The sequence below is a fragment of the Channa argus genome, chromosome 24 (genome assembly GCF_033026475.1).
Source record: "Channa argus isolate prfri chromosome 24, Channa argus male v1.0, whole genome shotgun sequence".
In the NCBI taxonomy this organism is placed as follows: Eukaryota; Metazoa; Chordata; class Actinopteri; order Anabantiformes; family Channidae; genus Channa; species Channa argus.
The window spans coordinates 2,169,061-2,196,940 of NC_090220.1; the positions used below are offsets into that span (position 1 = coordinate 2,169,061).

At 38.9% G+C, this 27,880-nt stretch overlaps 3 protein-coding genes across 4 annotated transcripts; 2 read left to right on the plus strand and 1 right to left on the minus strand.

The window, feature by feature from the left end:
• Nucleotides 1-16: 16 nt before the first annotated feature.
• On the minus strand, nucleotides 17-7,384 carry mks1 (MKS transition zone complex subunit 1). 2 transcript variants are annotated; one of them, XM_067494115.1, is made up of 18 exons: nucleotides 6,754-7,384; nucleotides 6,529-6,650; nucleotides 6,363-6,415; nucleotides 6,027-6,194; nucleotides 5,458-5,555; nucleotides 5,172-5,300; nucleotides 4,717-4,821; nucleotides 4,329-4,431; nucleotides 4,166-4,222; nucleotides 3,939-3,981; nucleotides 3,795-3,857; nucleotides 3,597-3,667; nucleotides 3,446-3,515; nucleotides 3,260-3,367; nucleotides 2,540-2,673; nucleotides 1,842-1,924; nucleotides 1,631-1,728; nucleotides 17-953 (listed from the first exon to the last, which is right to left on the minus strand). In XM_067494115.1, exons 1-18 carry the CDS (start codon nucleotides 6,828-6,830, stop codon nucleotides 850-852), a joined length of 1,686 nt encoding a protein of 561 aa, XP_067350216.1. In that variant the 5' UTR covers nucleotides 6,831-7,384; the 3' UTR covers nucleotides 17-849. The 2 variants fall into 2 exon arrangements, with proteins under 2 accessions (XP_067350216.1, XP_067350215.1); XM_067494114.1 differs by having other exon boundaries at nucleotides 5,458-5,558.
• A 1,346-nt stretch (nucleotides 7,385-8,730) lies between these two features.
• Nucleotides 8,731-16,687, plus strand: zw10 (zw10 kinetochore protein). The gene is made up of 16 exons (XM_067494828.1): nucleotides 8,731-8,959; nucleotides 9,609-9,743; nucleotides 9,886-9,987; nucleotides 10,271-10,348; nucleotides 10,581-10,740; nucleotides 10,944-11,096; nucleotides 11,442-11,639; nucleotides 11,949-12,085; nucleotides 12,308-12,490; nucleotides 13,174-13,397; nucleotides 14,429-14,500; nucleotides 14,586-14,755; nucleotides 14,937-15,067; nucleotides 15,290-15,421; nucleotides 15,926-16,128; nucleotides 16,523-16,687. Exons 1-16 carry the CDS (start codon nucleotides 8,855-8,857, stop codon nucleotides 16,641-16,643), a joined length of 2,304 nt encoding a protein of 767 aa, XP_067350929.1. The 5' UTR covers nucleotides 8,731-8,854; the 3' UTR covers nucleotides 16,644-16,687.
• Nucleotides 16,688-17,334: 647 nt separating this feature from the next.
• On the plus strand, nucleotides 17,335-27,499 carry pom121 (POM121 transmembrane nucleoporin). The gene is made up of 13 exons (XM_067494827.1): nucleotides 17,335-18,704; nucleotides 19,166-19,368; nucleotides 19,585-19,734; nucleotides 20,257-20,337; nucleotides 20,438-20,609; nucleotides 20,697-20,785; nucleotides 21,061-21,140; nucleotides 21,234-21,355; nucleotides 21,452-21,551; nucleotides 22,490-22,759; nucleotides 24,410-25,834; nucleotides 26,082-26,183; nucleotides 26,602-27,499. Exons 1-13 carry the CDS (start codon nucleotides 18,129-18,131, stop codon nucleotides 26,700-26,702), a joined length of 3,471 nt encoding a protein of 1,156 aa, XP_067350928.1. The 5' UTR covers nucleotides 17,335-18,128; the 3' UTR covers nucleotides 26,703-27,499.
• The last annotated feature ends 381 nt before the right edge of the window (nucleotides 27,500-27,880 follow it).

A 27,880-nucleotide genomic window follows, 5' to 3' on the forward strand; every position in this document is an offset into this window, starting at 1 on the left:
ACGAAGGTCAACGGGACACCACGCAAAATCCGACGGAAGGTCGATGATGTGGACTAATCAATTTATTCGTTTGTCGTTTTGTCTCAAGTAAAAGAATTTTGTGCTGGTGTTGCATATAAATTGAGATCAACAGTAATACAGTGGAGCACGGGCGTAACTATTTATAAAGCCAAAATGTCCTACTCTTGTGAATGTAGCACGAGAAGGACGATTGGGATCTCAAGTCTGACAGGGTGTGTACTGGAAACATGTATCTCATGCATCAAAAGTAAAAGTACGTATTTAAGTACTGTATATTAAGAAGTATGTAATTACTCAAGTAAGAGGTAATGAGGACACTCTCTTTGGAGCTTTCCTAGAGCCTCCACTTTGAATAAGCCTGCTTCACTTAAAGTAATTCCTTTTATATAAAGCATATGAACATGATTTACAGTGATAAAATAGTATATTTAGTATTTGACTCCAAAAAGCATATAACCTACATAACGACCTAAATAAAAACAAAATAATTACTGTCACGTTCCTATATCTGAAATGTATGTGGCATTACCATATAGAAAACATATAAAACATAAATTTGTATGAAATTAGAATGCCATTAGAAAAATACAAGAAACACTGGTTATAGTTCATTCAAAAGTCTACATTAAAACAAATATGTTTAGATTGAATATGCTATAACTAGTATTATTTTTGGTTATCAGTTTTCATGTTTCCATATGTTACAAAAATAAATACAATCTGAAAGATAATGTACAGTGGATGCATGATATTTTATCCTTCTTAGTAGACTTATTGGCTTCATACTTGCTATGGACCTATTTGACAAATAACATCATACAATATTTTCTATGCAGAAGATTCCATTTGGAGTTGGGAAGTGGCATGGATGAGGTCCCTTGGAAGACTTTCTCTGGCTTCTTGCATCTTTCTCCTGGCCCTCTGGAAGGCTTCTGACAGAGGAAAGCACAAAACAAACGTAAAAAGAAATAACCACATACTCAATACAAGCTGATCTCCCGTTTAAATTGACTTTTAAACTAATCTTCTAAGTGAACATTGCAACAAGGACTGGGATTCACAACACAGAAAACGAATGAAGAAAGTGGGTTTTTTTTTTTTTTTCAGCACCAGATGTTTGACTGGATTGGGATCTGCAGAAGTTTAAGGCTAAGTCAACACCTCCTAATTGTTGTTGGGTGTTGCCAAATAATAATTAGTTGTCAAATGCTCCTCCATTTGTTTTCCTATTTGCTTTCTTATTTCTTATCTTCTTATCTATTTCTTATCTTCCAGTAAGCAAAACTGGAATTGAGTTCTAGGGTTTGTAAACATGCACAACTCCTCATGATAACCATTAACAGTAAAACATAAAACAAAACCAGTGGAAAAAAGCTTCACCCACTCAGATTCATCACAACAAGTCCCTTACATTGCATAATTTGATACACTTGTGAAAAAAGCAGTTTTTAGGGCATTGCTCAAAACCTTGTCTGTGTCTTGTAAAACATTTTCTATTTAAGTGTAATATTATGTAGGGTTTTTTTAAACTGTTTAACCTGCAATATGCACTTCATGAAGTTAATTTATATGAAACACTAAATAAATATTTCTGAGTAAATGTCTTTACCGAGGATGGTGCAGATAGCTCCTTGCTGACTAAATCCTCCCAGCTGGTGAAAAACCTTCTCCCTTCTCTTCTTCAACATGGAGACATCAACAAAGGCCCTGAAACATACACAACCTATAAAACCCCACATTCAGGTACTGTACAGATCATTTCATTACTTATATATTGTACACAATGTGTGTATCATTATGTTAACTTAAACATGGCTCGCCTTGCTTGCTGGATGCAGTGCAGATTAAAAGTGACACTTCCAGTGGTTTGTGTGCAAAAGCCAAAGCGACTCAGTCTCTCTCCCTGCAGCCATATAAAAAGAAATTATATAATATATAAATACATATGACCAACATACAAAATACAGATAAATAGGAAAATATGGATCCAAAAAAACATTTTTAGTATCATTGTAACACAACAAAATCATGGACAAAGACATGCAATAAATAATAATCATTACAATATATTCAACAAATTTAAGTGCAGATGTATCAGGAGGAAAACAGAAACACAACACCTTTAGAAAACGCCGTATTAACAGAGTACTTAATTATATAATTATACATAGATTTTATAAATGATCAGTGTTGTTTTTTAATGGATTTGTATGTATTTTGTCAACCTAGATAAATGCAATTACATGACTTGGAATTACAAAAGAGAAAATTGCAGTGGAATCATTTGTAGCATAATCATAATCCACTTTTTGTTTTCTGCTTTTTCTCTTCACTATCAATCAAAATATTGTGGCATGCCCTCACTACTATCTGGCCCTGTTTAGTACATGAATATAACATTTAAGGAAATATGTTAAAAAATGAAAAAAAAAAAACCAACAACAACAACAAAAAAAACAAGCTGAAACTAAGTATCCACATGTTTTGTACAGAGATATTAAAAGAGGCTTGTGCCTACCTTGAAGGTTCCAGGTACTCTGACATAGCTAATTTCTTCAAGCTCTGGGGAACCTCCAATAAAGAAACGCCTCAGTGCAGAGATTGTCCCCGTCTGAAGAGGTCTCCATGTGTGGCAGGTTACTGTACGTTTACCTGAACACAGACAGACACAAGTTTCTTGTAAAATTAAATAACCCAAAATCCAACTTTAGAATAGAAAAATGACAATTAACAATTATTTGCAGCTACTCTGCTAATTAGTCAGTTGGCTGAGTAATTCTTAAGTAAAAATGTTGACTTGCATTTGCTTCTCTTTATATATAGTATATGAGTATAAGATCTATGAACTTTCAGTTGTACAAAACAAGTAATTAAAATACATAACCACTGGCTTAAGTTCATTAAAGTAAATATTCCTCAATAATTCAAGTTAACATAAATAGCTTAGTCAATTAATTAATAATAGATTTGTAAATGGCTGCTCATATAGCGCTTTACAATGTTGCTTCTGATTCAACCATTGACGCACACTGATGGCGGTGGCTGCAATGCAAGGTGCTCATCTAACCCACCGGGAGCAACTTGAGGTTCAGTGTCTTGCCTAAGGACACTTCGACACATAGACGGGACTGGCAATCAAACCACTGACCCTTTGGTCGGTGGACGTGCCTTATCAACTGAACTACAGTTATTAAAGTGAATCCATAATTTTAACCCCACATCAATATACACAGCCTACCAGGTCTGGCAGGAAAAAGCAGATAGCCATAGCCTTCTGTTCGATAGCGCTGCCAGAAATCCAGAGAAAGAACCCTGAAGTAGAGCACAGGCCACTGGGGAATTGATTCTGAAACAAGAATAGAACTCATGTATTATCAAGTCTAACCTTTTAAAACTGGAAAAATATTCCTCAGCTTATACTGACCACCACTCTCTGTTTCACTCATGTAAAAAGCCTCAAAGCTGAAAGGGTAACTGTAGAAAGCTACGTCTTCCTGTTGAAAAAAGAATAGAGTTTGACAAATCTTCGCAGACATGCTCTGAGGTTGTTCACAATTCTTTTACAGCATACACACCTTCCCTAATGTTTTGGTACGGCAGGTCTGGGTTACCCCTGAGAGAGACTGCAATGGCAAACTGGACCAATCTTATGCAAAAAAAAAAGGATAATACTTTTTTTATATTAAACTGAGTTTAGTTTCACTGATTTATAACATTGCAACAGGACCTCAATATTATAATATAAACAATACAACATACAGAATGCGACTCACTTTTGGGCAGTTCCACAAAGAAGTGAATGTATAAGTTATCATATTCAAAACCTTTAGCTGAGACTGTATAGAAAGAAAAAGGAACACATTTAATTTCCAAAGACATATAGATAAGTATACTGTGGGCTAAGATTTCCTGCTCACCTATCTCTCCGTTCATCAGGTAACGCAAAACCCCCCCTGGAGGCTAGTGGACAGAGATCTAGTAAGTGGGAAAGCCTATGCAGTTCCAACTGAAAAGTGTAAAATGTATTTTTGTTTCCAATCTAGTTCGATTGCTGATCAGTAATTTTAGTCACTCATCAAACCAAAATGGCAAACATTTGTTGGCTACAGCTTCTCAGATGTGACGATTTTTTTTAATTCCTTACCATTTCAAAGTCCTGCCCAACAAGGCTCTTGAGGTTTTCTTTGTGCCTTACGTACAGCTAGAGAAAGAGAAAGGTGGATGTATTCATGTATGTAATATGTTATATGTATACAGTCTATATATTCTGCTATGGTCCTGAAAAAAGGTGAAGAATATGAACTCACATCTTTGTACATATTGTGCTCCCTGTCCCTTTCTTCTGGTTTCGGAGAAGTGGATACATTCTCCACAGTCAGACGCCAAACGTCTCCCCCATCTGTTACAATCCTGCACAAGAGCGCATGTACCACATGGGTTTTGAGTAATTAAACAATCATATTATTCAAACCATAACCATTTTATTATATTTGTTATATTGCATTCTATTGCCAATATATATTTTAGAGTGGATGAAAATGGCAGAATTTTTGCTGCTGGTGCACCATCTTACACTTTAAATATTCACACTGTCAAGTACCTTAGGTGATACATGTGTTTTAAAACACGTTGATATGACAGTCAATGCTGGAGCTAACATGAGCTACAATGTTGCTAGTGATGCTGTAGACTTACCTGTAAGGCTCTTTGCCTTTGTTAAAGTCAGGTTTTACAATGACTGTTCCATTGCCATCTGTTTTTATGGTTACCAGCAAACATTCATTTTCTTTCTGCCCCAGCCTGAGAGTGAGAGAAAGAAAAACAAATCACCACTGATTCACACAAGATCCACATTAAGATTTTATTCAAGCTATAAATGAAACCTGTTAATAGAAAAATAAAAGAACTATTGACATAAGACCTTTCAGCGGAGTCACACTATTCCTCTGATTTACAGGTAGCAAAAAATCATGATTTTGATCACACTGTTGACAGGATCAAGTTAGAATGTTGTAATCAGATGTAATCATCTAGATAACACATACCAGATACACTGTAATATCAGATCAAAACTGATCTTAGGCACTAATTCTTCCATGTACGCCGATAAAGACTGAAAAGAAATTGTGTTTTTATGGTTATGGTCTTACCTTCCTGGGGGGGCCAAGTCTCCCATGATGTGCATAGTCTGCATAGCATTGTTAATCACATGGCTGCTTTTCACAAACTCTTCTGTGGGTTCCCAGTTTATGATTTTTGACTTAGGGATACTGCAATCCCTGTAAATAAGCCATATCATCCCATATTATATATTTAGAACATTTACATGTCTATCTTTATTAATTAATACATTTTTAAAGAAAGATGATCATGCTACAATTGCACAATTTAATGCAAGTAGAGTATGTTCCACAGAGTTAGCTGGTTTTAACCTACATGGTGCGTCTGTCCTGTCGTCTGTGCCTAACGTTGGCCATCCTTTCAGCCAGGAAGGTGGGACTTGATTTGACTTTGTGCAATAAGTCAGTTGACTGCTGCTTTAGGGGTCAAAACAAGAAGTTACCGAAAAAGACAGTTATAGCCAATGCTACAGACTTTTTGCTTTCACATTCATTTTCACAAAAAAGGTATAAATGCAATGTAACAGGAGAAAAGATGCTTACTTTTACAGTGACACAGGAAGGATGGAGGGAAATTTGGTAGATATGTAACACTTAGCAATCCAACAAGGTATATTTACCCAAAATATTGTACTATGGCTAAAATGACAAAACACTCAATAGACTATGTTTTTAACGAATGAAGAAAAGCATCTCATACTTTAAAGACATAGTAAGCAAATTGGGCACAGGTTAACACAACACAATATTTGACTATTCACTTTGTTTCTGATACATGTTATGTGAGTTAAAATTACATTTAACTACTTTGTAAATGACCTTTAATTGCTGTAAAGTGTATTAGTGGGTCAAGGTGCTGAGACTGTAAGATGCACCACAACCTACCAGCTGTTGGAAGTGAAGGCAGTTGGTGTATCGGTCATGATCGGTGTATGTAAAAATTCTATGATTCTTTCTGCCCTTGGCCCTGTTCAGGGCTTTGACCTCAGTGTGATACTGGCGGTCCAAAGGGGTCTGACATACTGCCTCATTCAGGAACAGTTCCATCTCATACTAGAATCACAGACAGGACATTAATATGATGGAGAGGTGGAGGCAGATGTGTTCAGAAATAGAGCAAAGAGACATGAATTTAGAACCACTCACAATTATGGTATCTGAGGTGAGGCTTGTCATTATAATTAGTAATGGGATGAGAATATTAGACAGTTACATTTTTACCTGACTGAAGAATTTCTCTTGCCAGCCCACCACCAGCTCCTCCTCATTATCACCTGTTGACAATGCAAGGTAATGCATGTTGTTGTGAGTGGTACAATGAGTGAAAACTATACTGTCCAGCAGTGTTTTATAATGAAAACCAACATTACTGTATAGTTAACATTACCCATATTGGCTTGTGAGGTAAGGGTTTGCAGTTCAATGGCTCCTCTGTCTTGATGGGACAGAACTTGCTGCTGGAGGTGCTGCGAGAGGGCTGTTGTGGAGGTCACCCTCTCTATTCGCACCCTTAAATGGGGAAGCAAATGTAAAGCATGTTTAAAGTACGTGTCCCGAGTCCACTCTTGTGGGTAGCGTTAAATGTAACGGATCATTTTGAGTTTGGACTTACTTTACTCTCAAATTTTTCACTGCATCCCAGGACCGATATACAGCTTCTCCAGTATCTGTGTTCCAGTTGTCTGCCATGAATATTTAGCTAGCTTTTAGCGTTAATGCTAACTGTAAAGATTCACACAACGCTATGAGCTTGGTGTTAGCTAATAGTAGCACACAACACTTGCAGTTAATTGAGCAAACGCACACAGCGCTAGCAATTAGCGAAAACGTAGTTTACGTTGTTGGAACCTTAGGCTGACGTACGGCAACTGAATTGTTGTCGTTTCCATAGAAATGGGGGCGAGTTCTTCTTCTTCTTCTTCTTCTTCTTCTTCTTCTTCTTCTTCTTCTTCTTCTTCTTCTAAAACAACCTTACCAAACCGCCACCTACTCAGTTGGTGGATAAAGCAGGCGCTTTCTTCTTCTTCTGTGATTATTATTGGCGGTTGGCAACCAGCTTAAAGCGTTACCTTCTTCCCTCATTCTTCCCACTGATCCCCGCCATGTGTCCTTCTCACTCTGGTGTATAAAGCAGGCACTTTGATATTCAAGATACATTTTAAATCAAATTTAAACTTCGTATGTTCTTTCCTCTGCCGATTATCTCACTTCTACTCTCAACAGCTTGTGTCCCCTTAAATTATCAGCTTGACTCCTAAGATGGGAAGTACTTCAACTGTAAAGGGTGCTTGCACAATTCACTTATTATTTTGATACTTTTGCACTTTTAAATAATAATAACCTCTTTCACACTGCCTTTTACGAAAAAGATTAAATTAGATTTACAAATTCAGGATTTTTGTATTGTAAATATCACAAATATATTATTATTAATTTTATATATTATAATTGTAATATAATTACTACATGGATGTTGTAATTAAATGCACTAAATATCGGCTTACATGAAAATGCACTATAAGTCTGACTGTTATGACATCACCAACTTACCTATTGGTTACATTTGCCTGGCATTTAGAGGCAGTAATGGTTTAATATATTGTCATGGAATTTGTGGAAGTGGAATTTATCATCAAAAAAATAAATAAGAAAAGAGCGTTGGAAACATGCTGGGAGAAGAGTACAAAAAACAAGTTTTGCTTTGATTGAATTGTAATTTGTGTAGATGCTAGAACTTGAGTGCGTTGATCTTGAGCTATTTAAAATAAAGCACAATAATCAATATATATAATATATAAATATATAAATCACTATACATGAGTGTATTTACTCATTTTTTCCACTCATTTACTTATCGACTGCGACAGTGGCGATCGTCTACCAATTCACACTCGTGGGTTCGAGACAGTGAAGCCCAACTTAGTTGCTCTCGGTGCGTGTTGGCCAGTTGCACAGCAGCTGTGGTTTTAAATGGGTGAATGAGATGCAGTGTAAAGTGCTCTGTGTACCAATAAGTAGAAAAGCGCCAAGTGCTGGGAGGTACAAGAACAACCCTTATTGTCATTGAGCACATATATGATGAAATTCTGAAATCCTTTCTCTCCATTTAGACCATCACCCGGTGGCTCTGGCTCGGTGGCGCTGCCACAGGGACACACCTAGTGGACAGGCTGGGATTTGATCACCGCAACTTCTGCCCCCCATCCTGCTGCTCTACCCATTGAGCTACCATTAGCGGACGGGATCCAGATTAAGAGTTGGGCACCCTAGTACATTTTTTTTTCAGGAAACACCAGATATGTTACTGCAGTGCCAGTGCCAAGAAAGAGTACGAAATTTCAGTACCATATAGGATGTAAGCAAATTGAATTAGCATACATCAGTAGAAGTCAATGCTTCAAGTTGCTTTTTTTTTAGAATAACTAGGCTATTTTATCTATCTAAAATATCTAAAATAAACTGACTTTGATGAGATGTACGGTCAGTGGGAGGCAGTAACGCAACTTGAAGGATGCCAGCTGCCTAAAAACACCAAATAAAGAAGAAGAAGAAGAAGAAGAAGAAGAAGAAGAAGAAGAAGAAGAAGAGCTGTGGGTGGAAAAGGCGGGATCATGGTCTAGCTGCTGATCCCTTTGGAGCCAATCACATAGCCTGGCGGGTGATGAGTTGTTGTGCTGATCTGTCACACTTGAATAATATAGCCGTTGTACAGGATGGCGTCGTTTGTGACTGAAGTCCTCGCCAGCTCTGGCAAACTGGAGAAGGAGGACTTGTCCAGTAAAATAAGCAAAATGTCGCGCAAAGTAGAAGATACAAAGGTAATTCACTAGCTAGCATAGCATTAGCCATGGTAAGTACAGTTCAAACTAGCGAAAGCAGCTTGAAAGGGGTAAGAAACTTTACTAATCGTAGAAATCGTAGAAAGACTTTTATTGTTTCTACCGAAGTAACCATCAAATTCCCTGTCTCGTTTGAACTTCTGTTTGCTAACTTAAAGTTAGCCAATTGTGTTGCATACTCAGGAGTGACATCTAACTAGCTACGTGGCTCCAATACATACGAACACGAGGACAAGTTTGAAAACAAATGCAGCCTTATTTCCCACCTGTAACCATTTCACTAATAATATCTAAGCCAAGGGGAAAAAAGTCAAATAACATCAATAAGTAACGGTTGCATATATTATAGAGAAGTTGACTGTTTAGTGAATGAACTATTGGGAAATCGTGTTTTTTTTTAAAGAAGGATCAATAGTGCTGAAACTAACAATCTGTTAGCTGTGTAAGGCAGTCAGCAAAAGAAGTAACGTTACTTGTGTATCATGATCATGTAATTAACAGTACAGTAACATGAGCTAGAGCCTTTTGAAATACATGCAAAGTTGTATGCAAGCAGTTATGTTCTGGGGTTGAAGCCAAACATACAGCTCCATGAAAAGTTTTCAATTATTTCTTTCCTTTTTTTTAGGAGGAGTTATGTGACATGATAAACAAAAGGTATGGCGACTTCCTACCTAGTCTTCAAGGATCCGAGGAACTAATGATACAGGTTGATGAAGTCTCTAAAGAAATGGATACCCTTAAAAGTTGCATTGAGAATGAGGTAGGACTGAAACAGTTTCTAAGTTAAAGCGATAAGATAGTTCCCCTTAACGAACAAAAAAGAGTGGATTCGGTTCTTCTCAGGGTTGATTTACAGCAGCGTTGCAGTCCTAACTGTTTGGTGTTTGTTTGTGTGAACACAGGTGCAGCAAAATATCCATGTGGCTGTGGCTGAGTATGCAAAGCTAAAGCAACATCTGGAGAAAAATACTATTATCATAACAATGTTAGGGCACCTAAAACAGGTACATATGGCATGTATTTGAATAAGGATATACAATACACTATTTATGAAGTTTTCAATGTGCACCCACTATAATAAATGAGATAAAATAAGCTGGCATTTATTGTGGTCTCATAAGGATATACAAATTGGCTTACATTATCATGGAAAACAATTTAAATGCATAGTTTTGTGATATTCATACTTGGAAAAACTTGTGAAATCCATACTAAGAATTTATCTGAGCATCCATAATTTAAACTTCTCAATGTTCCTGTGGATGTCTTATCTTTTGTGTGGCCCAGTTTCACAATGCAATGGAGGAGTTCAGCAAAGCTTTATTGGAGAAGAATTATGTTGATGCAGCCAGCCAGTTGGAAAGGGTAAGAGCTTTTCAAATCATGTCCCCACAGCCTTTTTTCTGCTTTGGATAGCTTTTACTTCTTATTAAAAATGATTAATGAGGGAAAAATAGTCAGTGTGCTTTAGGTATTATTTGGTTTAAGCAATGATGGGAGAAGAATGTATTTTCTCCCATACTACATGTACAGTATATTCTCATTTACAGTAACCCAGTATCCTGAGTCCCTGAGTATGTATTTATTTATTTTTTAGGCAAGGGCCAGTGTGGAGTCATTGAAGGGCTGGAAGACTTCCCAGCTGCCCATGCTCTATGCTCTCAGCTCTGAGTTGACTGTGCAAAGAGAGAACTTGATTTATCATCTGGGAGAAGAATGGAAGCGCCTCGTCATTTGGAGATTGCCATCATCAAAAGGTAAGACAACAAACTAGTTAAAAATGTGCAATGTGTAGCCAAATATTTTCTAATATCAAAATACTAAGTCAACTCTGTATTATGTTTTAAGAGCTTTCTCTCATCTAAGTTGCACTAACTAGATGCATTTTATTTCTTAAGGAGGATGGCAAAGCTATACAAGTCTAATGCATTAGTGATGGATGTTGAATTTCTATCATTAGAGCCTGCAGGTCTAAATTCCTTCCTGAAGGTTGAGCTGAAGCTGAGCCATGGTTTCAGTAAGGATGGTGAAACAAAACCACCTGCTTTGTTGTGCTGTGTCCTGCAAGCTCTGGCTATTCAGGGAGACCTTCCACGCAAGATCAAGCTCTTCAGTAAGTACAAGCAACACTGCAATCATTTCTGTTAAATATATAGTACTCTGGGTATCTGTTTAAATTCATGTTCAACCCTTTAAACCTTGTAGTACTTTTTAAATATTAAATATTTCCCCTAAAGTTTATGAACAAATGTAGTGGATGAGACATTTTACTTCTTCTGGGCAGTTCTTTCTGGTAGACCATGTAAAGGAAGACATTGATACTAAGCCTATTTTTGGCAAGAAACTGCATTTTCCTGTAATGTTCCTGATTATTCAGCCCACTTATTGTTCCTAAGTTAGCTGAAAACTAAGTGCGTCCAGGGTCACAAGCTACTCAGTATTTATTTCTGTCATTCAGGTCAGGTGCTGTTGAAGAATATGTTGAAGCCATTGGTTGTATACCCGTCACTGTCAGTGAGGGTCATGCAGCAGCAGGGTGAGGGAACCTCCCTGGCCTTGCATTGTTTGGAAGAGAGCCACGAAGAGCGGTCCACTCCCTCCCAGGTCTACACCAAACTGCTCCTGGTGCTCAAGACACTACATTTGCACCTGCTAGGTAAAGTATAGTTGAGTCTTCCAAGCTTAAAGTTGCACAGTGTCAGTGTGTTTTAGATCCCGACCATCCTGAATCATAAGTTCACTAAGTGTTTTAACTTTCTTATTGTTTAATCAGTCACATCAATGGAAATGGTAGAATTCCCCCCAATCAGTGGGGGAAAAAAGGCTGTGGAAAGACTTTACAAATAGCATTACCATGCGTGACAACCTGAATTTGGGATTTAAAAAAAGAAGAGCCCTGTTCATCATATATATTTACGTCATACTGTATTTTGTTGAAATATTGCACATATCTGTTATTTTCTAGACGTCTCCATTGGTGATAAAAAACTGTCCTCTCTCTTGGGGGAGCTGATTTGGGAGGACATTTCTCAGTGTATCATCCATGAGTGTCTGCTCTACTCCATCCCCACCAACAGCAGTCAGCTGGAGAAATACAACACTGTATGGACCCAACAACATTTAGTATAGTAAAGTGAATGTGGGCTATAAACTGAAATTATCCTGGTGGTAACCATTCATTTTGTAGACTCACCAATAGGAATGAAGTGTGTCTTCATGTAAAATATTATTTTAGTTATATTATTTTTACTTTAGTTATTTAGGAGTAACTATTTATGGGAAATATATTTTTACAGAATACATTTTTTTTTGTGCATGTTCAAGGTGATAAAGGAAACTGAAGAGTTTGAAAAGTCTCTGAAGGAGATGCAGTATCTGCAGGGTGATTCTACAGATCTGCTCAAATATGCCAGGGATGTCAACTGTCACTTTGCCAGCAAGAAGTGCAAGGATGTCATTGTGGCAGCCCGCAAACTCATGACCTCCAAGATGCACAACACTGTTAAAGTATGTGTGAGTAAGGCCGTGAGTGTCTGCATATATACTATACTATATACTGGTGATTTAATTCAGAAGATGAAAACATTGAGCATACATATTATGTACTTTCTTTGTAATTGTAGTTTCGTAGGGGGTGAACAATGCTTAATGCTACGCGTAGTCTTCAAGTATACGATCCCCACTTTTACAAATAAAACTAGTCTTATATTTGGCACAATAGTCGAGCGGTACCTTGCTCAGAATATTTTAAGTCAAATTGAATTTTAGCTGTTTTAGAGATAATAATTAGTGAATGTTCCTTTCATGTAAACTCATCCAATCAGCTTCTTTAGCCAGAGAGAAAGATGGCAAGGGGACCCAGTTATATCGTCTAGAGTAGGCCTTGTTTCTCCTCTGCCCTCCTTATATTCTTGATAAACAGGGGAGATGACTCTAAACACCCACCCTAGGGGGGTCTGGTGCTCAGTGGTAGAGCATCCCACCCCACCAGGTATGGCCCTACCCAGCCACCAAGAGAATTCTGCAGGGTCCAGAGCCCAGATAAATTGGCATAGTTGGGTGGGAAAGGCATCCGGCGTAAAAACTCACGCCAAATCAACATCCTCCACTGTGGTGACCCCTAAAGGGACATGCAGAAAGCCGTTAATCTTTATTTAATTGCTTCACTGTTAATCCTTCTCCCTCCTTAGATCACACCAGACTCAAAACTGCGTCTCCCCAAGCTGCCAGCTCCAAAGTCTGAGGTGAAAGTGAAGCAAGACACCACAAAGGGGGAGATGAGGATGGAGAATACAAAGCAGTTGTCTGCATGGAGTCTGAGTTTACCAGCTTGTTGTATCAGTGAGTCAGTGCAGCAGCTGATGGAGCTGGCAGTCAACACCCTGTGTGAAGCCATTGGGGGCTCCACACAATGGTATGTTAGTGCCTGTTTACCTTACTTACAAGAAGTTTTCCTTGACTGTAATTTTGTATATTGTAAAGTTTCACCATCATTCATTATAGTATTGGGATTAAATGCCTTATAGTTCTTGAAAAGAAGTGGATATAGCAGCAGCCCAACTGCCTGACAATACATAAAAGAGGGGCTGACAAAGACATAATCACCTGAAGTATTTCACAATTGCACCAGACTATCCCGAACAGAATTTGACAAACTATACCCTGTTGGAAACGCGATGATATTCCAATTTATGATTAAAGGACCGCAGCAACAGTATCTGAAATGTAACAAGATCATACTCAGCGGGACTGTACATATTAACTTTTATGATGTTTGTAGGGGAGCTATTTAATCCTCAAGCGCTTTACATCATTCTCTCTGGACGAATCCAAAGAATAAAATGGAAACAAGCTTTTAGTCTAAAAGCCATGTTATCCGATTAAAAAAATCTTAAAATTGTCATTCTCATCATCATTGCTAAAAATGCATACTTTGTTTCCCCGTTTTTTTTGGCTGCATATGAAAGGTAAACACTGTTAAAATTTGAAATTGGCCAGCATTCTGGATCAAAACAAGCCCAAAGCTAAGTATCTATGACAAGGATTGGGCCTTCAATGAGCCTGTAAACCAATCAAAGCCCCCCACAGTAAAGCACAACTTAACTTGGTGGTTGACCCCTTCTCGAGTGTCACAGCCAAATAATGGTGTGCATTCAATGTGATTATGCAACAACATTGCGGACAAGGAAATAATGGCTTCAGAGATGTATAGTTTGCAGGCATTCTGTAAATTAAAGTTGTGCCTATTTTACAACAGATTCCAGATACAGCCATCTTACTGTCTATTCACGGAGCGTCAACACACGTTTTGTTAATCAACATATTTACGTAATTAATTATGTTGACGTGTCTCCCCACCCCTTAAAAAATAAATATATGTATATTTTGAGATGACATGTCAGACGTCGGAACATGTAAATTCTAATCAGTCTGTTCTCCTTTCAGTGCATTGCAGCTTTTCTTCACCGTGAGAAACATTTTCCAACTGTTTCACGATGTCGTACCAACATATCACAAGTAAGGCTGTTTCCATCCCATTACACACAGTAAACTCATGCATTGTACCTGAAGATGTTAATAGTTTCTCTTCTACTTAACTCAGGGAAAACCTGCTCAAGTTCCCTCACCTAGCTGCCATCCAGCACAACAACTGCATGTACCTTGCCCACCATCTGCTCACACTGGGCCACCATTTCAGAGCTCACTTGCCACAGCCCCTCAATGATGGGGTTGCTACATTTGTTGACATGATACCTGGATTTAGAAAACTAGGTAAACTGTTCTGGAACTGATAAAACACATTACCATGAACATGTATGGTTGCTAAAGGATAGTTTTGGTAAGACATTGTCAAACACTGAAGTTTATATCTAGATGTCTCCAAAACTACTGCCTTGATTTTTTTATAAAAATGTTCCTGTGCTTGCTCAAAGTCTTTACATTTCACTCTTAGGTACCCAGTGTTTTTTAGCTCAGCTGAATGTCCAGAGAGCTGAACTATTGGAGAGGCTTTCCACTGCTCACAACTTCTGCAATCTGGATGATGAAGATAATTACATAGCAGCAAGTAAAGCAGTAAGGCAGGTAGGAGTGGCCTCTAATCAACTGGTAGTGTGGTTACTGGCAGATTTTGGTGTTGTATTGAACGACTTTTCAGTGTTAAGGAAACACCTGTTAGGCCTGTGTGAGGCCGAACAGTGTGGAATCTTTTATTTATTTTTATTCATCCAATATTATTTTGTCTTTCATTTGTTGTTGTGTTTTTTTTTTTAAACATTTGCTGTTCATCTCTTTGCTTGATTGCAGGTCATTCACCAGTTGAAACAGTTGGGGACAGTGTGGCAGGATGTCCTACCAGTCAGCATCTATTGTAAGGCAATGGGCAACCTCCTCAACACAGCAATTGCCGAAATCATTGCCAAAATCATGATGCTAGAGGTTAGACTTTTTGTTTTGCATTGAACAGCCTCTGTGTGCTCAGTGTAGCACTTGTTATCAGTTTCATGCAGTAAAATGGACCAGAAGAAAACAAAAACTAATCCTTAGAAATAATAATAGATATAATTGGAAATGTATAACATTGTATGACGCTCAGCTCACTGAGGAAATCAACTTTAACCTCTCAAATAATAGCACGAATTCAATTAACAAATGCACAAATGAGGAAAAGACAGATTCAGTAAATAAGGCTTATTAGAAAATCAACACTATCGATTGTATTTATTAAAATGGCTCAAATAATAAAGCCCAACGTGTAATTTTATTAGTAGGTGTGGGTGTTACCTTTTGCTCTGGATACAGTCCATGGCTGTTAAAATACCCCTATCTTGACATGTGAAATCTTTGCCATCATCATGTTTTAAAATCAAGTGATAAAAAACGACAGTACATGATCTGGTGCATACACGTAGTATACCTTATTACATTATTGTTGATCTACAGGATATTTCCTCTGAGGATGGGGAGCACCTCCACACTCTGTGTCAGACCATAATCGAAGAAGGTCCACTGGTCTTTATCCCTTTGTCTGAGGAAAACAAGAACAAGAAATATCAGGAGGAAGTTCCTCTTTATGTGAAGAAATGGAGCACTTTCAAAGAGCTGGTTATTGTCCTGCGGGCGAACTTGCAGGAGATTGTCGACAGGTAACAAGGAAACATTGAGTCCTGTTAAGTATTATTATATAAGTGTGACTCACATTCTGGGATATTTGTTAGTGAGTATTGCTTTGATGATTCATTATTAAATTATTAAGGACATAAAGAGTAATCAATCTATTTTTTTATGATTACTGAGTGCTCTGGACACAGTTGTAGGGCCACAAACCTCATTCTATATCTAACCAGACAGAAACTAGCTAAATTTGAGCACAAAGTCAACTGCACAACTGTTTCAACATGCTTAGTACTAGTCACAACATGTCAGTTGACCTTTGTGTATAAAACTGGCAGGTGCACTTTTATAATTCAAAGTAGGGCATGTTGTTAATGTTATAATAGATGCGTGAGTGGCTGATTTGTCCTTGACTTCTCTCAATAGGTGGGCTGATGGTAAAGGTCCGCTGGCGTTGGAGTTCTCCAGCTCAGAGGTGAAGAATCTGATCCGAGCCTTGTTTCAGAATACAGAGAGGAGAGCTGTGGCACTGACCAAAATCAAGTAGATATTTGAAATATATGACCAATAATAAAATACTGCAGCACTTTTTCCTCTGAGGAATATAATGATTCATGTCATTCATTTCCATTTTGACCCTACACACATTAAATTTGTACAAAAACATTTATGGACATTAGGTGGAACCAAATGGTTCCTCTCCCTGTGGACTGTAATAAATCTGTCACATAATTGCTTTCTCAGTGTTCAGTTTGCTGTGAGTCTGAGCGATTATTTGAAGACTTCTTCACATCTTGCAGGCTTAGGGATGTACCACAGCAAGGCCAACTGAGCTTGTGTAGTGTGGCTTGCTATTTGTTATGTTAGGTTGAACCCAGCGTTAACTTTTGCAAACTGTGTCATGCTTATTTCAGACTTCGGTCTTTCTGTGCCTGTGCCTTTTTAGTAAAAAAATAAAGTTGAGTTGAACCTCAGTGCATCTGAAAAAAATTCTAACAGAAATACCCCAGACTGCGCTTCTCTTTTCTTTTTTAATTTTTTTTTTATCCAAGCCATTAAACTGAGCAAATATAAATGTATTTACTGAGTCCAAATAACAAAATGACTAAACTTAGTACAACCTTTTCAACAATTATTTTAATGAATGTGATGATACTAATGTTCTGAAAGAATTTCACCTTTGGCAGTATGTAATTTATTTTTTTTATGGGTTTTTTTTTTTGACTGTATGTTTCAACTGATATTTTTACACAATTACAAATAGACAAATACAATTATTATAAAAAGAGGTGGTTCTAATGTTCGGGCCACTCTATTTAAAATATATGAGGTGGCCAAAACATTACAACCACTTCTTATAATCACTCCAGTATGACTCCACTAATGCATCATAACCTTAATATGAAACAGTGCAGAATTATCACCTTTCTGACAGTGTTTTAGTTGAAATAATAAGATTGTAAAAGACTGCATGGCAGAGCAGCTGTTTTAGATTTAGATTTAGACCTAAAAATGGCCAATGGGCACTGTAGTTTCTTTTGCCCTTTTAAAAACACCTATCTTTCCAAAGTGTATATAGTATTGTCCTTAAAAATTATACATATCAACTGGTGTTAAATGTCCCAATTAGTGAAATTTTCACTTTTTAAATTCATTATTTTACTGCTTGATTCTGTGGAGGTACCTGAACTTCAGGGTGAAAAGTACTTGACACAACTAGGTAAAACTAATTCCACCACAACAAACTTTCCCATTAGTATTATTATTCCAACTATATACAATTTTTCTGCATGTTGTGTATTTACTTATACTTTTCTGCTGTTCGTATCCTACATCTAACTGATAATCAGGTTTTTCTCTATCATGATTTCTATAATAATGAACGTTTCTTGTAGAGCTACTATTACCGCTTTTATTGTGATATTTGTCCTCCGCCCGAGCGCAAGGCGGCGATGATTCAGCAGAACGTTACACGCGAACGCCCTGGAACCCACAAAGAATAAGGGAAGTCAGAAGAACAGCATGATGGGATATGAGAGTCCTCCGGCGGCGGGTTGCCGCCATGTCACCTAGAGAGAAACATTTAGCGCTTCTCTCTGCTGTAGGCGTAGTTATTCTTGTTCTGTATTATAGTCTTACTTTTCTTTACGCAACTTTATTTCTCGCAGTTTGTTGTATTGTGTTTTACTATCACAGCGGAGAACCTCTTCCCGCCTGGTTAGGCCTGAATCCGCGGGCTGGATTCAACGTCCCAGCCGTACTGCGTCACTGGCTGTTGAGTTGGGGGTGGACCGGCGTGTCGGTAAGCACAAGGGGGAAAGCGAGGAACAGCAACAACAGGACCGAGCTTCGGGACTCAGAGGGACACCTTAGACACAGGCTCAGTGATACTGGGATTTATCGGAGGGAAGCCTTGGCAAGTGACTCGTTCCTCTTCAGCCCTCGGGATTTCCTCATGGGGAGTTACATCGGGAAACCCGAAAGTCCAAACACTGACCCTGGGAGGCCGAGAGCTGCAAGGAATCCCCGAGAGCAACTGCGGGAAAAGCTGTCTAAACCCAACCATGCGGTCTTTACTCCAAACAGGAGGCTGTCATTTGCTGGGCAAGTTAATGTCGTTCTAACAACGTATGTTTGATGGCTCATCTCCAGGAGGTTGTAACATTAGAGTTTTATAGTGCTATTCAATTTCACACTCGCATTATAGTATAGTAGATATTAATGCGATTTAGTCTATACTTGCAAATATTAATAATTTACCACAATAGCAAGATACTTTAGAATATAACTTATAGTGTAAAATGTAACGTTTCCCCTACAAACAAAAACCGTAAACAGTAATGTTTGTAGTCTGCGTAATACTTAAGCATACTGTACTTAAAAATACAATGAATCAGGGCTAAAACTCCAAAGCCACGGACTCTGAGGGAATCCTGAAGTATTATATAGAAGAATACGTTCTCCCAATAATGCCATGTTTAATGTAGCAGTGTTATTTAAAATATGTACACACATGCTGTTTATTTGGCAGTGGATGGTGGCATCATAGTGTTTTTCCTCTTCAGGGAGCCAGTGGGGGCAGTGGGCAGGTTCAGCATCACTCCCCAACGTCACTACCCCTTACAGCAGCCAGGTGTCTCTTCCGTGGGAGTCCTGCCTCCTGTCAAGTGGGATGGTTTCAGGAAGAAAAACATCCTCAGCCCTCGGAACTCTCCCGGTGCCCTAAGCCCCGTCACTGTGAAGATCGCCAGGCCTGACCACAACATCCCCAGGTCTCCCCATTCAAACATATAATTTGCCACCAATATTATAATTTTCTCCCATTATCTAAGACTAAATCACATGTACATTGTATTGCTGTGTACCATTTTCAAGGTTGGATAATCATTTTGTGCCAAATCATTTTTTTATGTATTATTGATTTATGGTAAAACAGTGCAGACTTTTCAAACTGACAGGAGCCACACTATGTCCTGTTTTATTTTCAGCTTGGACCATCTTAGTTGTGCAGGGCTCCCCAGGGCCCCAGCAGACCCCTGTTGCAAAGAAAGTGTGCTCAGGGTGTTGAAGGCAACCCGCAAGAGAGAGGTGGGGGATGAGGAAAGGAGCTTTACATCTGAGCAGAAAAGCAAAAGAAGGTAACAAGTTCAGCAGATGTACTTCAGTTCCATCACCTTTTCGTATAAAGTAGCAGTCGACATAAACACTTTACAGATGCAAAGCTGGTGGTAAACAAACAGGATAGCTGAATCCCAGTTTTAGTTGTTTTTTTTTTTTTTTTTAATACATCTTTTCCCCACAGTCTAAGCAACTCCTCTGGATGGGCTCATGCTGAACAGACATTCAGCATGAGAGTTGAAGAATGAATCCACCTACACGATTGCCAATTTATAGACGATAAACCAAGTGCATTCCTACTGCTTTCCTAGTCCTAGTGGTCTTCTTGGCTGATTTTACAATGCAGTGTAATCAATGTGCTAGTTTCACCACCTCATGATGGGTCAGGCTATAACACATTTTAGCCTAGTTCTGGTTAATAAGGCTACAGAAATGATATCTACAGAAATGTTTAATCTCTAATGGAGACATTCTGGTAATTCATTCATTCTTTCAGGAAGTGTAAGTATTTTTCAAGATTATGTCTGTTTTCATTCCCCAAGGCGTAACGACAGTGGTGGAAGTGCACACTCTGCTTTTGAACCTCTTCTGCCCAATGGAACGCCATCACAGCTGGTCCCCAAGTGAGTTTGGCTTTAAAAACTTGTCTTTGAGTTGTTTTTATTGCGGCCCATAGCCATGCATCTAGTATGGAGTATCCATCTAAATATATGCTTCCTCTAGGCCGGGCAGCCTGAAAAGAGGGATGACCTCACTGGCAGAGGAGTCGATCATAAAGAGGTCTCGCACTTCCTCCATCAGTTCTGGTAGTGGGAATAATGCAAATAGAGGGACCCCAGGCACAAAAAGAAACCCTATCCAAAGCTCCTACAGCTCTTCACTAGGCCTTACCCAGGTAACCCTTACCTGCTGTTTTACAGGACATGTGACTGCAGAGAGAGAGTTAAGTTGTTAAGCTTTGTGTCTGTGTTTACTTACAAAGTGGAAGAAACCATCAGCACCCAGCTCGCCTCTGTCCAGCCCGGGATCGTCTCGCTCTCAGACTCCAGAGGGGGTCACCAAGAGACCCAGGTATGTGTTGGCTGCTTTCTTTCTGAGGTGGGCTGCATGCCATTTGTGGTTGACTCTGGACATTTTTCAACTCCTGCAATTGCTTAATAATGGCACATCTGCCAATCTGGTGCATACCCATGATTTGTGTTTTATTGCTTGTTGAAGATTGGCTAATAGGTCTGTGGAAACCCAGATGCAGCCACCTCCTTTTATGCATTTTTCTAAATCTTACATATAATCAAATGACCAACATGTTTATAAAGATCATTGTATAACTTGTAGTTTCATTACAGAGAGGATGATGGGCAATCTCCCAGCTCTGCTTCCTCAGTGAGGTCAGACCACACAGCCTCGGACAAGGCGCCTGTTACTTGTAAGTCTCATGTATAAAAGTCATGGCACAGACATAGACATTTGTTATTAAAGTAATGATTGTAAATGACTTATCAAATCAACAATTTTGTAGCCAAACTGACTCCAGTTCCCAAGGTCCCCATCACTGCATCAACAGACTCAATTGTTAGTGGTGGAAAGAGAAAACGGAAGATCCAGCTGGTGTCTAGCCACCGGGACGATCACATCACTCTAGTAAGAAGAGCTAGCACTTAATATTTTATGCTTCCAGAAATGTGTTACAGTGACCTAGTTTTTACTATATCACTTTCCATGTTTGTCAATGTGCAGCCCCCACCTCCAGAGCTGGGATACAGCATCACTGCGAAAGACCTGGATGAAGAGAAGAAATCTGCATTCAGCAAAATTCAGAAACTCCTGGAGATGCCTGGTAAGTAGAGGCAACTACAAGAATTAAAAAAAAAAAACGATGCTTCCATCAACAGGACTTTTCCTTAGGCTCATAAACCTTTTGTGGAATTTAGTTCCTCTATCTGCATTTCAACTGGATAAACAAGGACCTAAATTTAGTTCTGCATTGTAGATCTACCTTATTTAATGTAGACTAAGACGAGACAAGTTTTTTTCTCTAAAGGTTCTGGGACTTTCAGAGTGGTCTCTGTTGTGCTGAATGTCGATGCTTGGTCAGATATCCAGCATTTCACATTTAGGGCTGAGCGGGAGGGTTAGTTTGTTTTGCTTACTTTCTTCAAAAAGCAGCAACTGTCATGTAGCTTATAGCTGCATCATTTTTAATACAAATACAGGGTTTTTCTTTTTTTTTTTCTTTTTTAATTAGGAGTGACAAAATGTTGATCCTGTGTTTTCAGTACTCTGTTATAAGTGACATACCAAGCTAACAGTTATCCCCATTCTGACTCCCAACAGTGGCTTTTCAGCTGATTCAACATGTTGAATCTATGTCACTCATAGTCAGAGATCACTCCTATTGGCTGTTCAGCTTAACAAACTATTGCATGAAACAAGAATTAACACACAGAATTAACAACGGTTTGGAAGTTATTAGAAAGTAGCTATAAACCATCTGTGGCGAGAGAGAGTGGTGTGTACATGTGTGAACAAGATAAATCCATTTATTGTATTTTACACGTTTGTATGTCATACTTGGTCAGGCTTGTCAATAGTTTTATTGTAGATCTATTTTCCAAAAGACAAATCGACTTTTAATTTCTCCTTGTTTTAAAGCTTATTTTAAAGAGATTTGACTGCTTTCCCAATACTTGTAGACTTGCTCAGTCTTGTATAGATGGTGATTGGATAAGCACACACCCTCACCTCTTATCCTCTTGTGAATCTGTTCTTGGTCAGATCCAGAGCCAGAGAAATCTCTCTCTCCCCCAGTTGCCACTTCGAACCAGACCACCGCCTCTACCAGTTCCACCACCATCACCTTGAACAGCCTGTTGGCAGCTCCTCTCCCTACAACCCAGAGCCCCGCCATCCCAGTCATCAACCTGGACCCCAGCCCAGGCAGCAGTAAAAGTATAGCACCTACTGCCTCCAACCCACTGCTGGAGGCTCTGAAGATGAAGACAAGCACTTCTCCTGGTTCTGTATCTGTTGCCAGCACAACTACAGGTACGGTCACTGACATTGTTTCATAAAGAAGTCATATTTACCATATAAATGAAAAACATAAAAAAATATATAAACAAGTGATTCAATGTTCTGGGCAGAGATGATGTCTTTGCTACAATTTTTAGTCTAGAATTCACAACCGTAAATTGTACCTCTAAAAGTATCAATAGTGTTTCATCTAATAAAAAAACTGCCCTCTAGTGATGACAAAAAATTAATCTTAAGTATTGTAATTGTCTTATTTTTAATATCAAAGATTAAAAGATTTAAAACATAAAAATATCAGTCAGACAATTTTATTTTAAAAATAAGTTCAATTCAATCCATTATTTTTTTTTCTGTTACTCTTTTGTCATCATCACTGTACAACCTAATTAAAAAAAAAAAGTTGGGACGATGTGTAAAATGTAAATAAAAACAGAATGCAATGATTTACAAATTGCACCATTTATTCACAATAGAACATCAACAACATATCAGATGTTGAAACTGAGATATTTTAGTATTTCATGTAAAATATTAGCTCATTTTGAATTTGATGGGAGCTGCACGCCTCAAAAAAAGCAACAGGGCAACAAAAGTCTGGAAAAGTATTTGCTGCAAATAAAAAAAAAAAAAATGGAGGAGCATTTGACAGCTAATTAGATTAATTACAGCAGGTCAGTAACATGACTGGATATAGGAGAGAGGCAGAGTATGGGCAAAGGTTCTCCAATCTGTGACAAACTGCACAAAAAGATGCTGGAAAAGTGAAACGATTTCAGAAAAAACATTTTCAATGAAAATTGTGAAAACTTCCCACCATCTACAGTGTGTAATATCATGGATGCGGGATCTTCAGGCCCTCAGGCAGGGCTGCATTAAAAGGCATGACTCTGTACTGGACATCACTGCATGCGCTCAGGAACACTTCAAGAAATTACAATCCACAAATGTAGGTTAAAGCTGTATCATGCAAAAAACGCAGCATGTTCTCTGTGCCAAAGCTCATGTAAAATGGTCTTTGGCAAAATACTAAACAGAGGAATCAAAATTTTTATAATTTGTTTTGGAAACTATGGATGTCGTGTCCTGCGGACAAGAGAATGCTAATCCAGCTACTGCATGCATCACAACAGCATGGCTGTTATTTTAGTCAGGGTGCTGAACTGGCCTGCCTGCAATCTAGACCTTTCACCCATAGAAAACATGCGTTTCATCATAAACCAAACATCTGGCAACAAATGCCCAGGACTGTTGAGCAGCTAGAATCCTGCATCAGACAATAATGGGACAACATTCTTCTCCTAAACTCCCAGCAACTGGTCTCCTCACTTCCCAGTCGTTTACAGACCGTTGTTAAATAAAGAGAGGAGGCTGCACAATGGTAAAAAATTATCCTGTTCCAATTTTTTTTGAGATGCGTTTCTGCCATCAAATTCAAAATGAGCTAACCATGAACTGGTAAAATGTCTTAGTTTCAGCATCTGGTATGTTTATGTTTTATTGTGAATAAAATGTGGGTTGATGAGATTTGCAAATCGTTGCGTTCTATTTTTATTTACTTTTTACACATCGTCCCCACGTTTTTTAAATTGGGGTTGTATTAACCACACACTTAAAAGATTCTGATATGTTTTTCACTCCATTGTTGGCTTGCTGTATCTGTAGTGTCTGCATCAACAACATCAGTTCAACCCAATGGTTTAATCCCGAAGACGTCAACAACAGCGGATATAAAACAGCTCCCTGCTGCCTTCCAGTCACAGTCCTCCACTGCTGGTATGGCGCAGCCCTCTGCCTTCACTCAGGTTTTCAGCCAGGTCTCCAAGGCTTCTGGCAGCACCCCACCAGTAGCAGGAGCAGGTTTGTTTGGCCTGGCCAGCCAGATCAGTACCCCGTCTGCTTCAACAGCCTCCAACACAGTCACTGCTACTACTGCCTCTGCCAGCAGCTCAGATGCAGTCAGTAACACAAACCCTCTTCTGGCTTCAGGTTTCAAACCTATCTTTGCTGTCGCCACATCTTCAGCCACATCAGCTCCAGAGAGCAAACCTTCTTCACAGAAGTTCAAGCCCATCTTTGGAGTGACCACTGTAGGTGCTGGCTTTGGACAGTCTCCATCCCTCACCACTACTAAGCCAACATCTACAGTTTCTTCAAGTATTGCATCAATATTTGGTGGAACAACAAACAGCAACACAACTGCTCAATCTGTCTTTCCAGGCTTAACTAACACCTCCAATGAAAGATCCTCTGCTAGCTCTGTCACTATCACACATCCTGCAGCACAGCAGTCAATGAAGTCCCTCTTTGAAAACTGGTCTACACCATCTACAACAAGTGCCAGCTCAGCCACAGTTCAGGCCCCTAATACAGCGAACACATTCCAATTTGGAACGGTCACTACCACCACTGCGGCTGCATCTACCAAAACCTCTAGCAATAGTGGCTTTGCATTTGGTATCACGCAACCAAATCCTCAAGAATCCAGTCAGAAGGTATTTCCCTTTAGCCAGGCAGCACCCAGCCAGAGCACAACCACAGCTTCATTTGGAGGCTTTGGCATGGGAAACACCGCCTCAACCACTGCTGCCCCAACCACTCAGTCCAATTTCGCATTTGGGAAGCCATTGTTTGAAGCGTCAGCAGCGCAGCCGACTTTCGGCTCCTCAACAGCACCACCAAAACCATTCACCTTTGGAAGCGGAGCATCATCCACACCTTCCTCCAACCCCACCCCAGCTCCCTTTGCTTTTGGAGCAGCACCGGCTACAACAGCAACCACCTTTGGGACCCCAGCAAAACCAGCTTTTGGGGCCAGTGCCACTGCTTTTCCTTTTGGTGGCACCACTACTCCTTCTGCTGCGCCAAAATTTGGCGCAGCAACTCAGACTCAGAGCTCCTCCACTTTTACATTTGGCAGTGCTGCTCCTCAACCGGCTCCTTCTGGCCCTGCCCAGCCAGCACCCAGTGGTTTTAATTTTGGTTCTGGCATGTCATGCCCCCAGTTTGCAACACCAGTTTCTAACAATCCCGCACCCCAGATGGGAAGCTTTAACTTTGGGGCTGCTGCTACTGACAAACCAGCTTTTGGTAAGAAATACAAATGTGTTTTTTTTTTTTTTTTTTTTTGGCTTTTATGTTACAGTGGAGCTCTACTGTGTGATTTAAGTTAAAAAACACTTTTTTTTTTTTTTTTTTTTTTTGCTTAGACTGAGATGATGTAGTTTTAAGAATTTAATCTAAATTAGTTTCTTGGCCAGTGGAATTGAATAGATTATCTCTGGTTTGTTGTTTGGTGTAATTGAATTGCTATTGCTAATTGCTATTTTCTCTGCAGGAACATCTACACCATCCTTTGGCCAGAATGCTGCTGCTGCAGGTCCAAATCCCTTTGGAAGTCCTGGAACTCCCATCCAAGGCTTCAATAGTGTTCCCTTTGGTATATCTAATGTGTTTTTTTTAACAGTTTATTTCTGTGCAGTGCATATAAGATAATGATGATAAACACACGACAAATTGCTGTGGTTTTCTCAGCATGTACTGTTTACTTGTAATACTTAAAACTGATCCACTGACAGTCTGAATATCTTGTGTCACCCAATTACTAAAGAATAAGTACTGCTTATGAAATCCTAATATTGCTTGCTAACTTTTTGATCTTCAGGGTGGTTTGCCCCTACAAAAATAGTGTAGAATATTATATATATTTTATATATTGTATAAAATATATTTGTTTGACAAATAAGTCCGAAACATTTTTTGTTTGCATTGCCAAAGAAAATTTTTTCTTAGCAGAAAAGGTAAAAGAAAATAGTTTTTGTTTAACATGTTGTGTGTCTGTCTGTCTTTATTATCAGGGTCTCCAGCTACTCCCTCCTTCTCTATTGGAGCTGGATCAAAGCCATCTGGCGCACGCCAGAGGCTACAGGCACGGAGACAGCACAACAGGAAGAAGTAACCTGAAGTACATGTCTCCAACACCACTTTCACGAGACTTCGGCTGTTGCTGCTATGGCTAATATAGCTAACATTGCTCTGTTCTAAGCCCAACATCCCCCAACAGCGCTGCTGCCATGCCCTCTGCTTCCTAACCCCTCATCCAGTGGGTTGTACCAACTCAAAGCATTTTTTGCAGAGGAGTTAAAAAGAGCACATCAGCTTGCTGTGTTCATGCTGCCTGGATTACGACATGACCCAGTGAGGGAACGTAGCAATGAGGAGACAGAATCCAGAACATTGTACTATACTTGAAAAGTGAAAGAAAGACAGTTGAATAGTTTAGTTCTTAACAAATGCAAATCCAAAGTTCTTTTTACAGTATGTGGACTCTCCCATTGGTTTGTCTTAAGGAGAAAGTTGACTCGCGCAAAGACACGGAGCCTTGGCTCAAGCATTTATTTTTTATATATGTGAAGTGCTTACTGGTTTGTATGTAACTAATATTTGAGTACATTCTCTGAATGAGGCTGAGTGGAGTGAAATGCGCAGAAAAGGTACACAACGCTGCAGTCTAAATGTAAATTTACAAAACATTTGAATTTTAAATTATTTTTTTAATTGGCTTTCAGACCCTGTAAACAACGGATGTTTGTGTACTTGAGGGCAACTTAAATGTCTTAATGTAGTTAAAGCAAACGTTTGTGTCCTTTTTTTCTTACTGTTTGTCATTGCAAGCATTCCCAGAGTCCTCCTGAGGACGGCCTTTTTTTCGATAGCGATTGCCAACATTGTAATAAACTGGTCAGTATATGATTAGGATGACTACTTTTGAATTGTGCTGACAAAGCAAAGCCTATAATTCAATTTCATGCCTGTGAAATGCATCTGTGAACTTTTTTTCATTTCAATCCTGAGATGTGTGTTTGTGCCAGACTACCTCTCTTCACACACAGGCACTGAATCTGCTATTTCACTGAAAAATTAAAAAACCCGACAAGGTTGACGATATTTTAATCTTTTAAAATACAGTTAGATTTCCAACAGCTGCACAACAACATATAATCCACATTTCTTAAATATTAGTTGTAATGAATTACAGTAACAAATTCAGATCTTCTGGTAAAAAATAGTCACTATTATGTATGAATTGGTGGGATTTGACATTCTTTTGTCTCCTATTTTCACCACGAGCTGAGG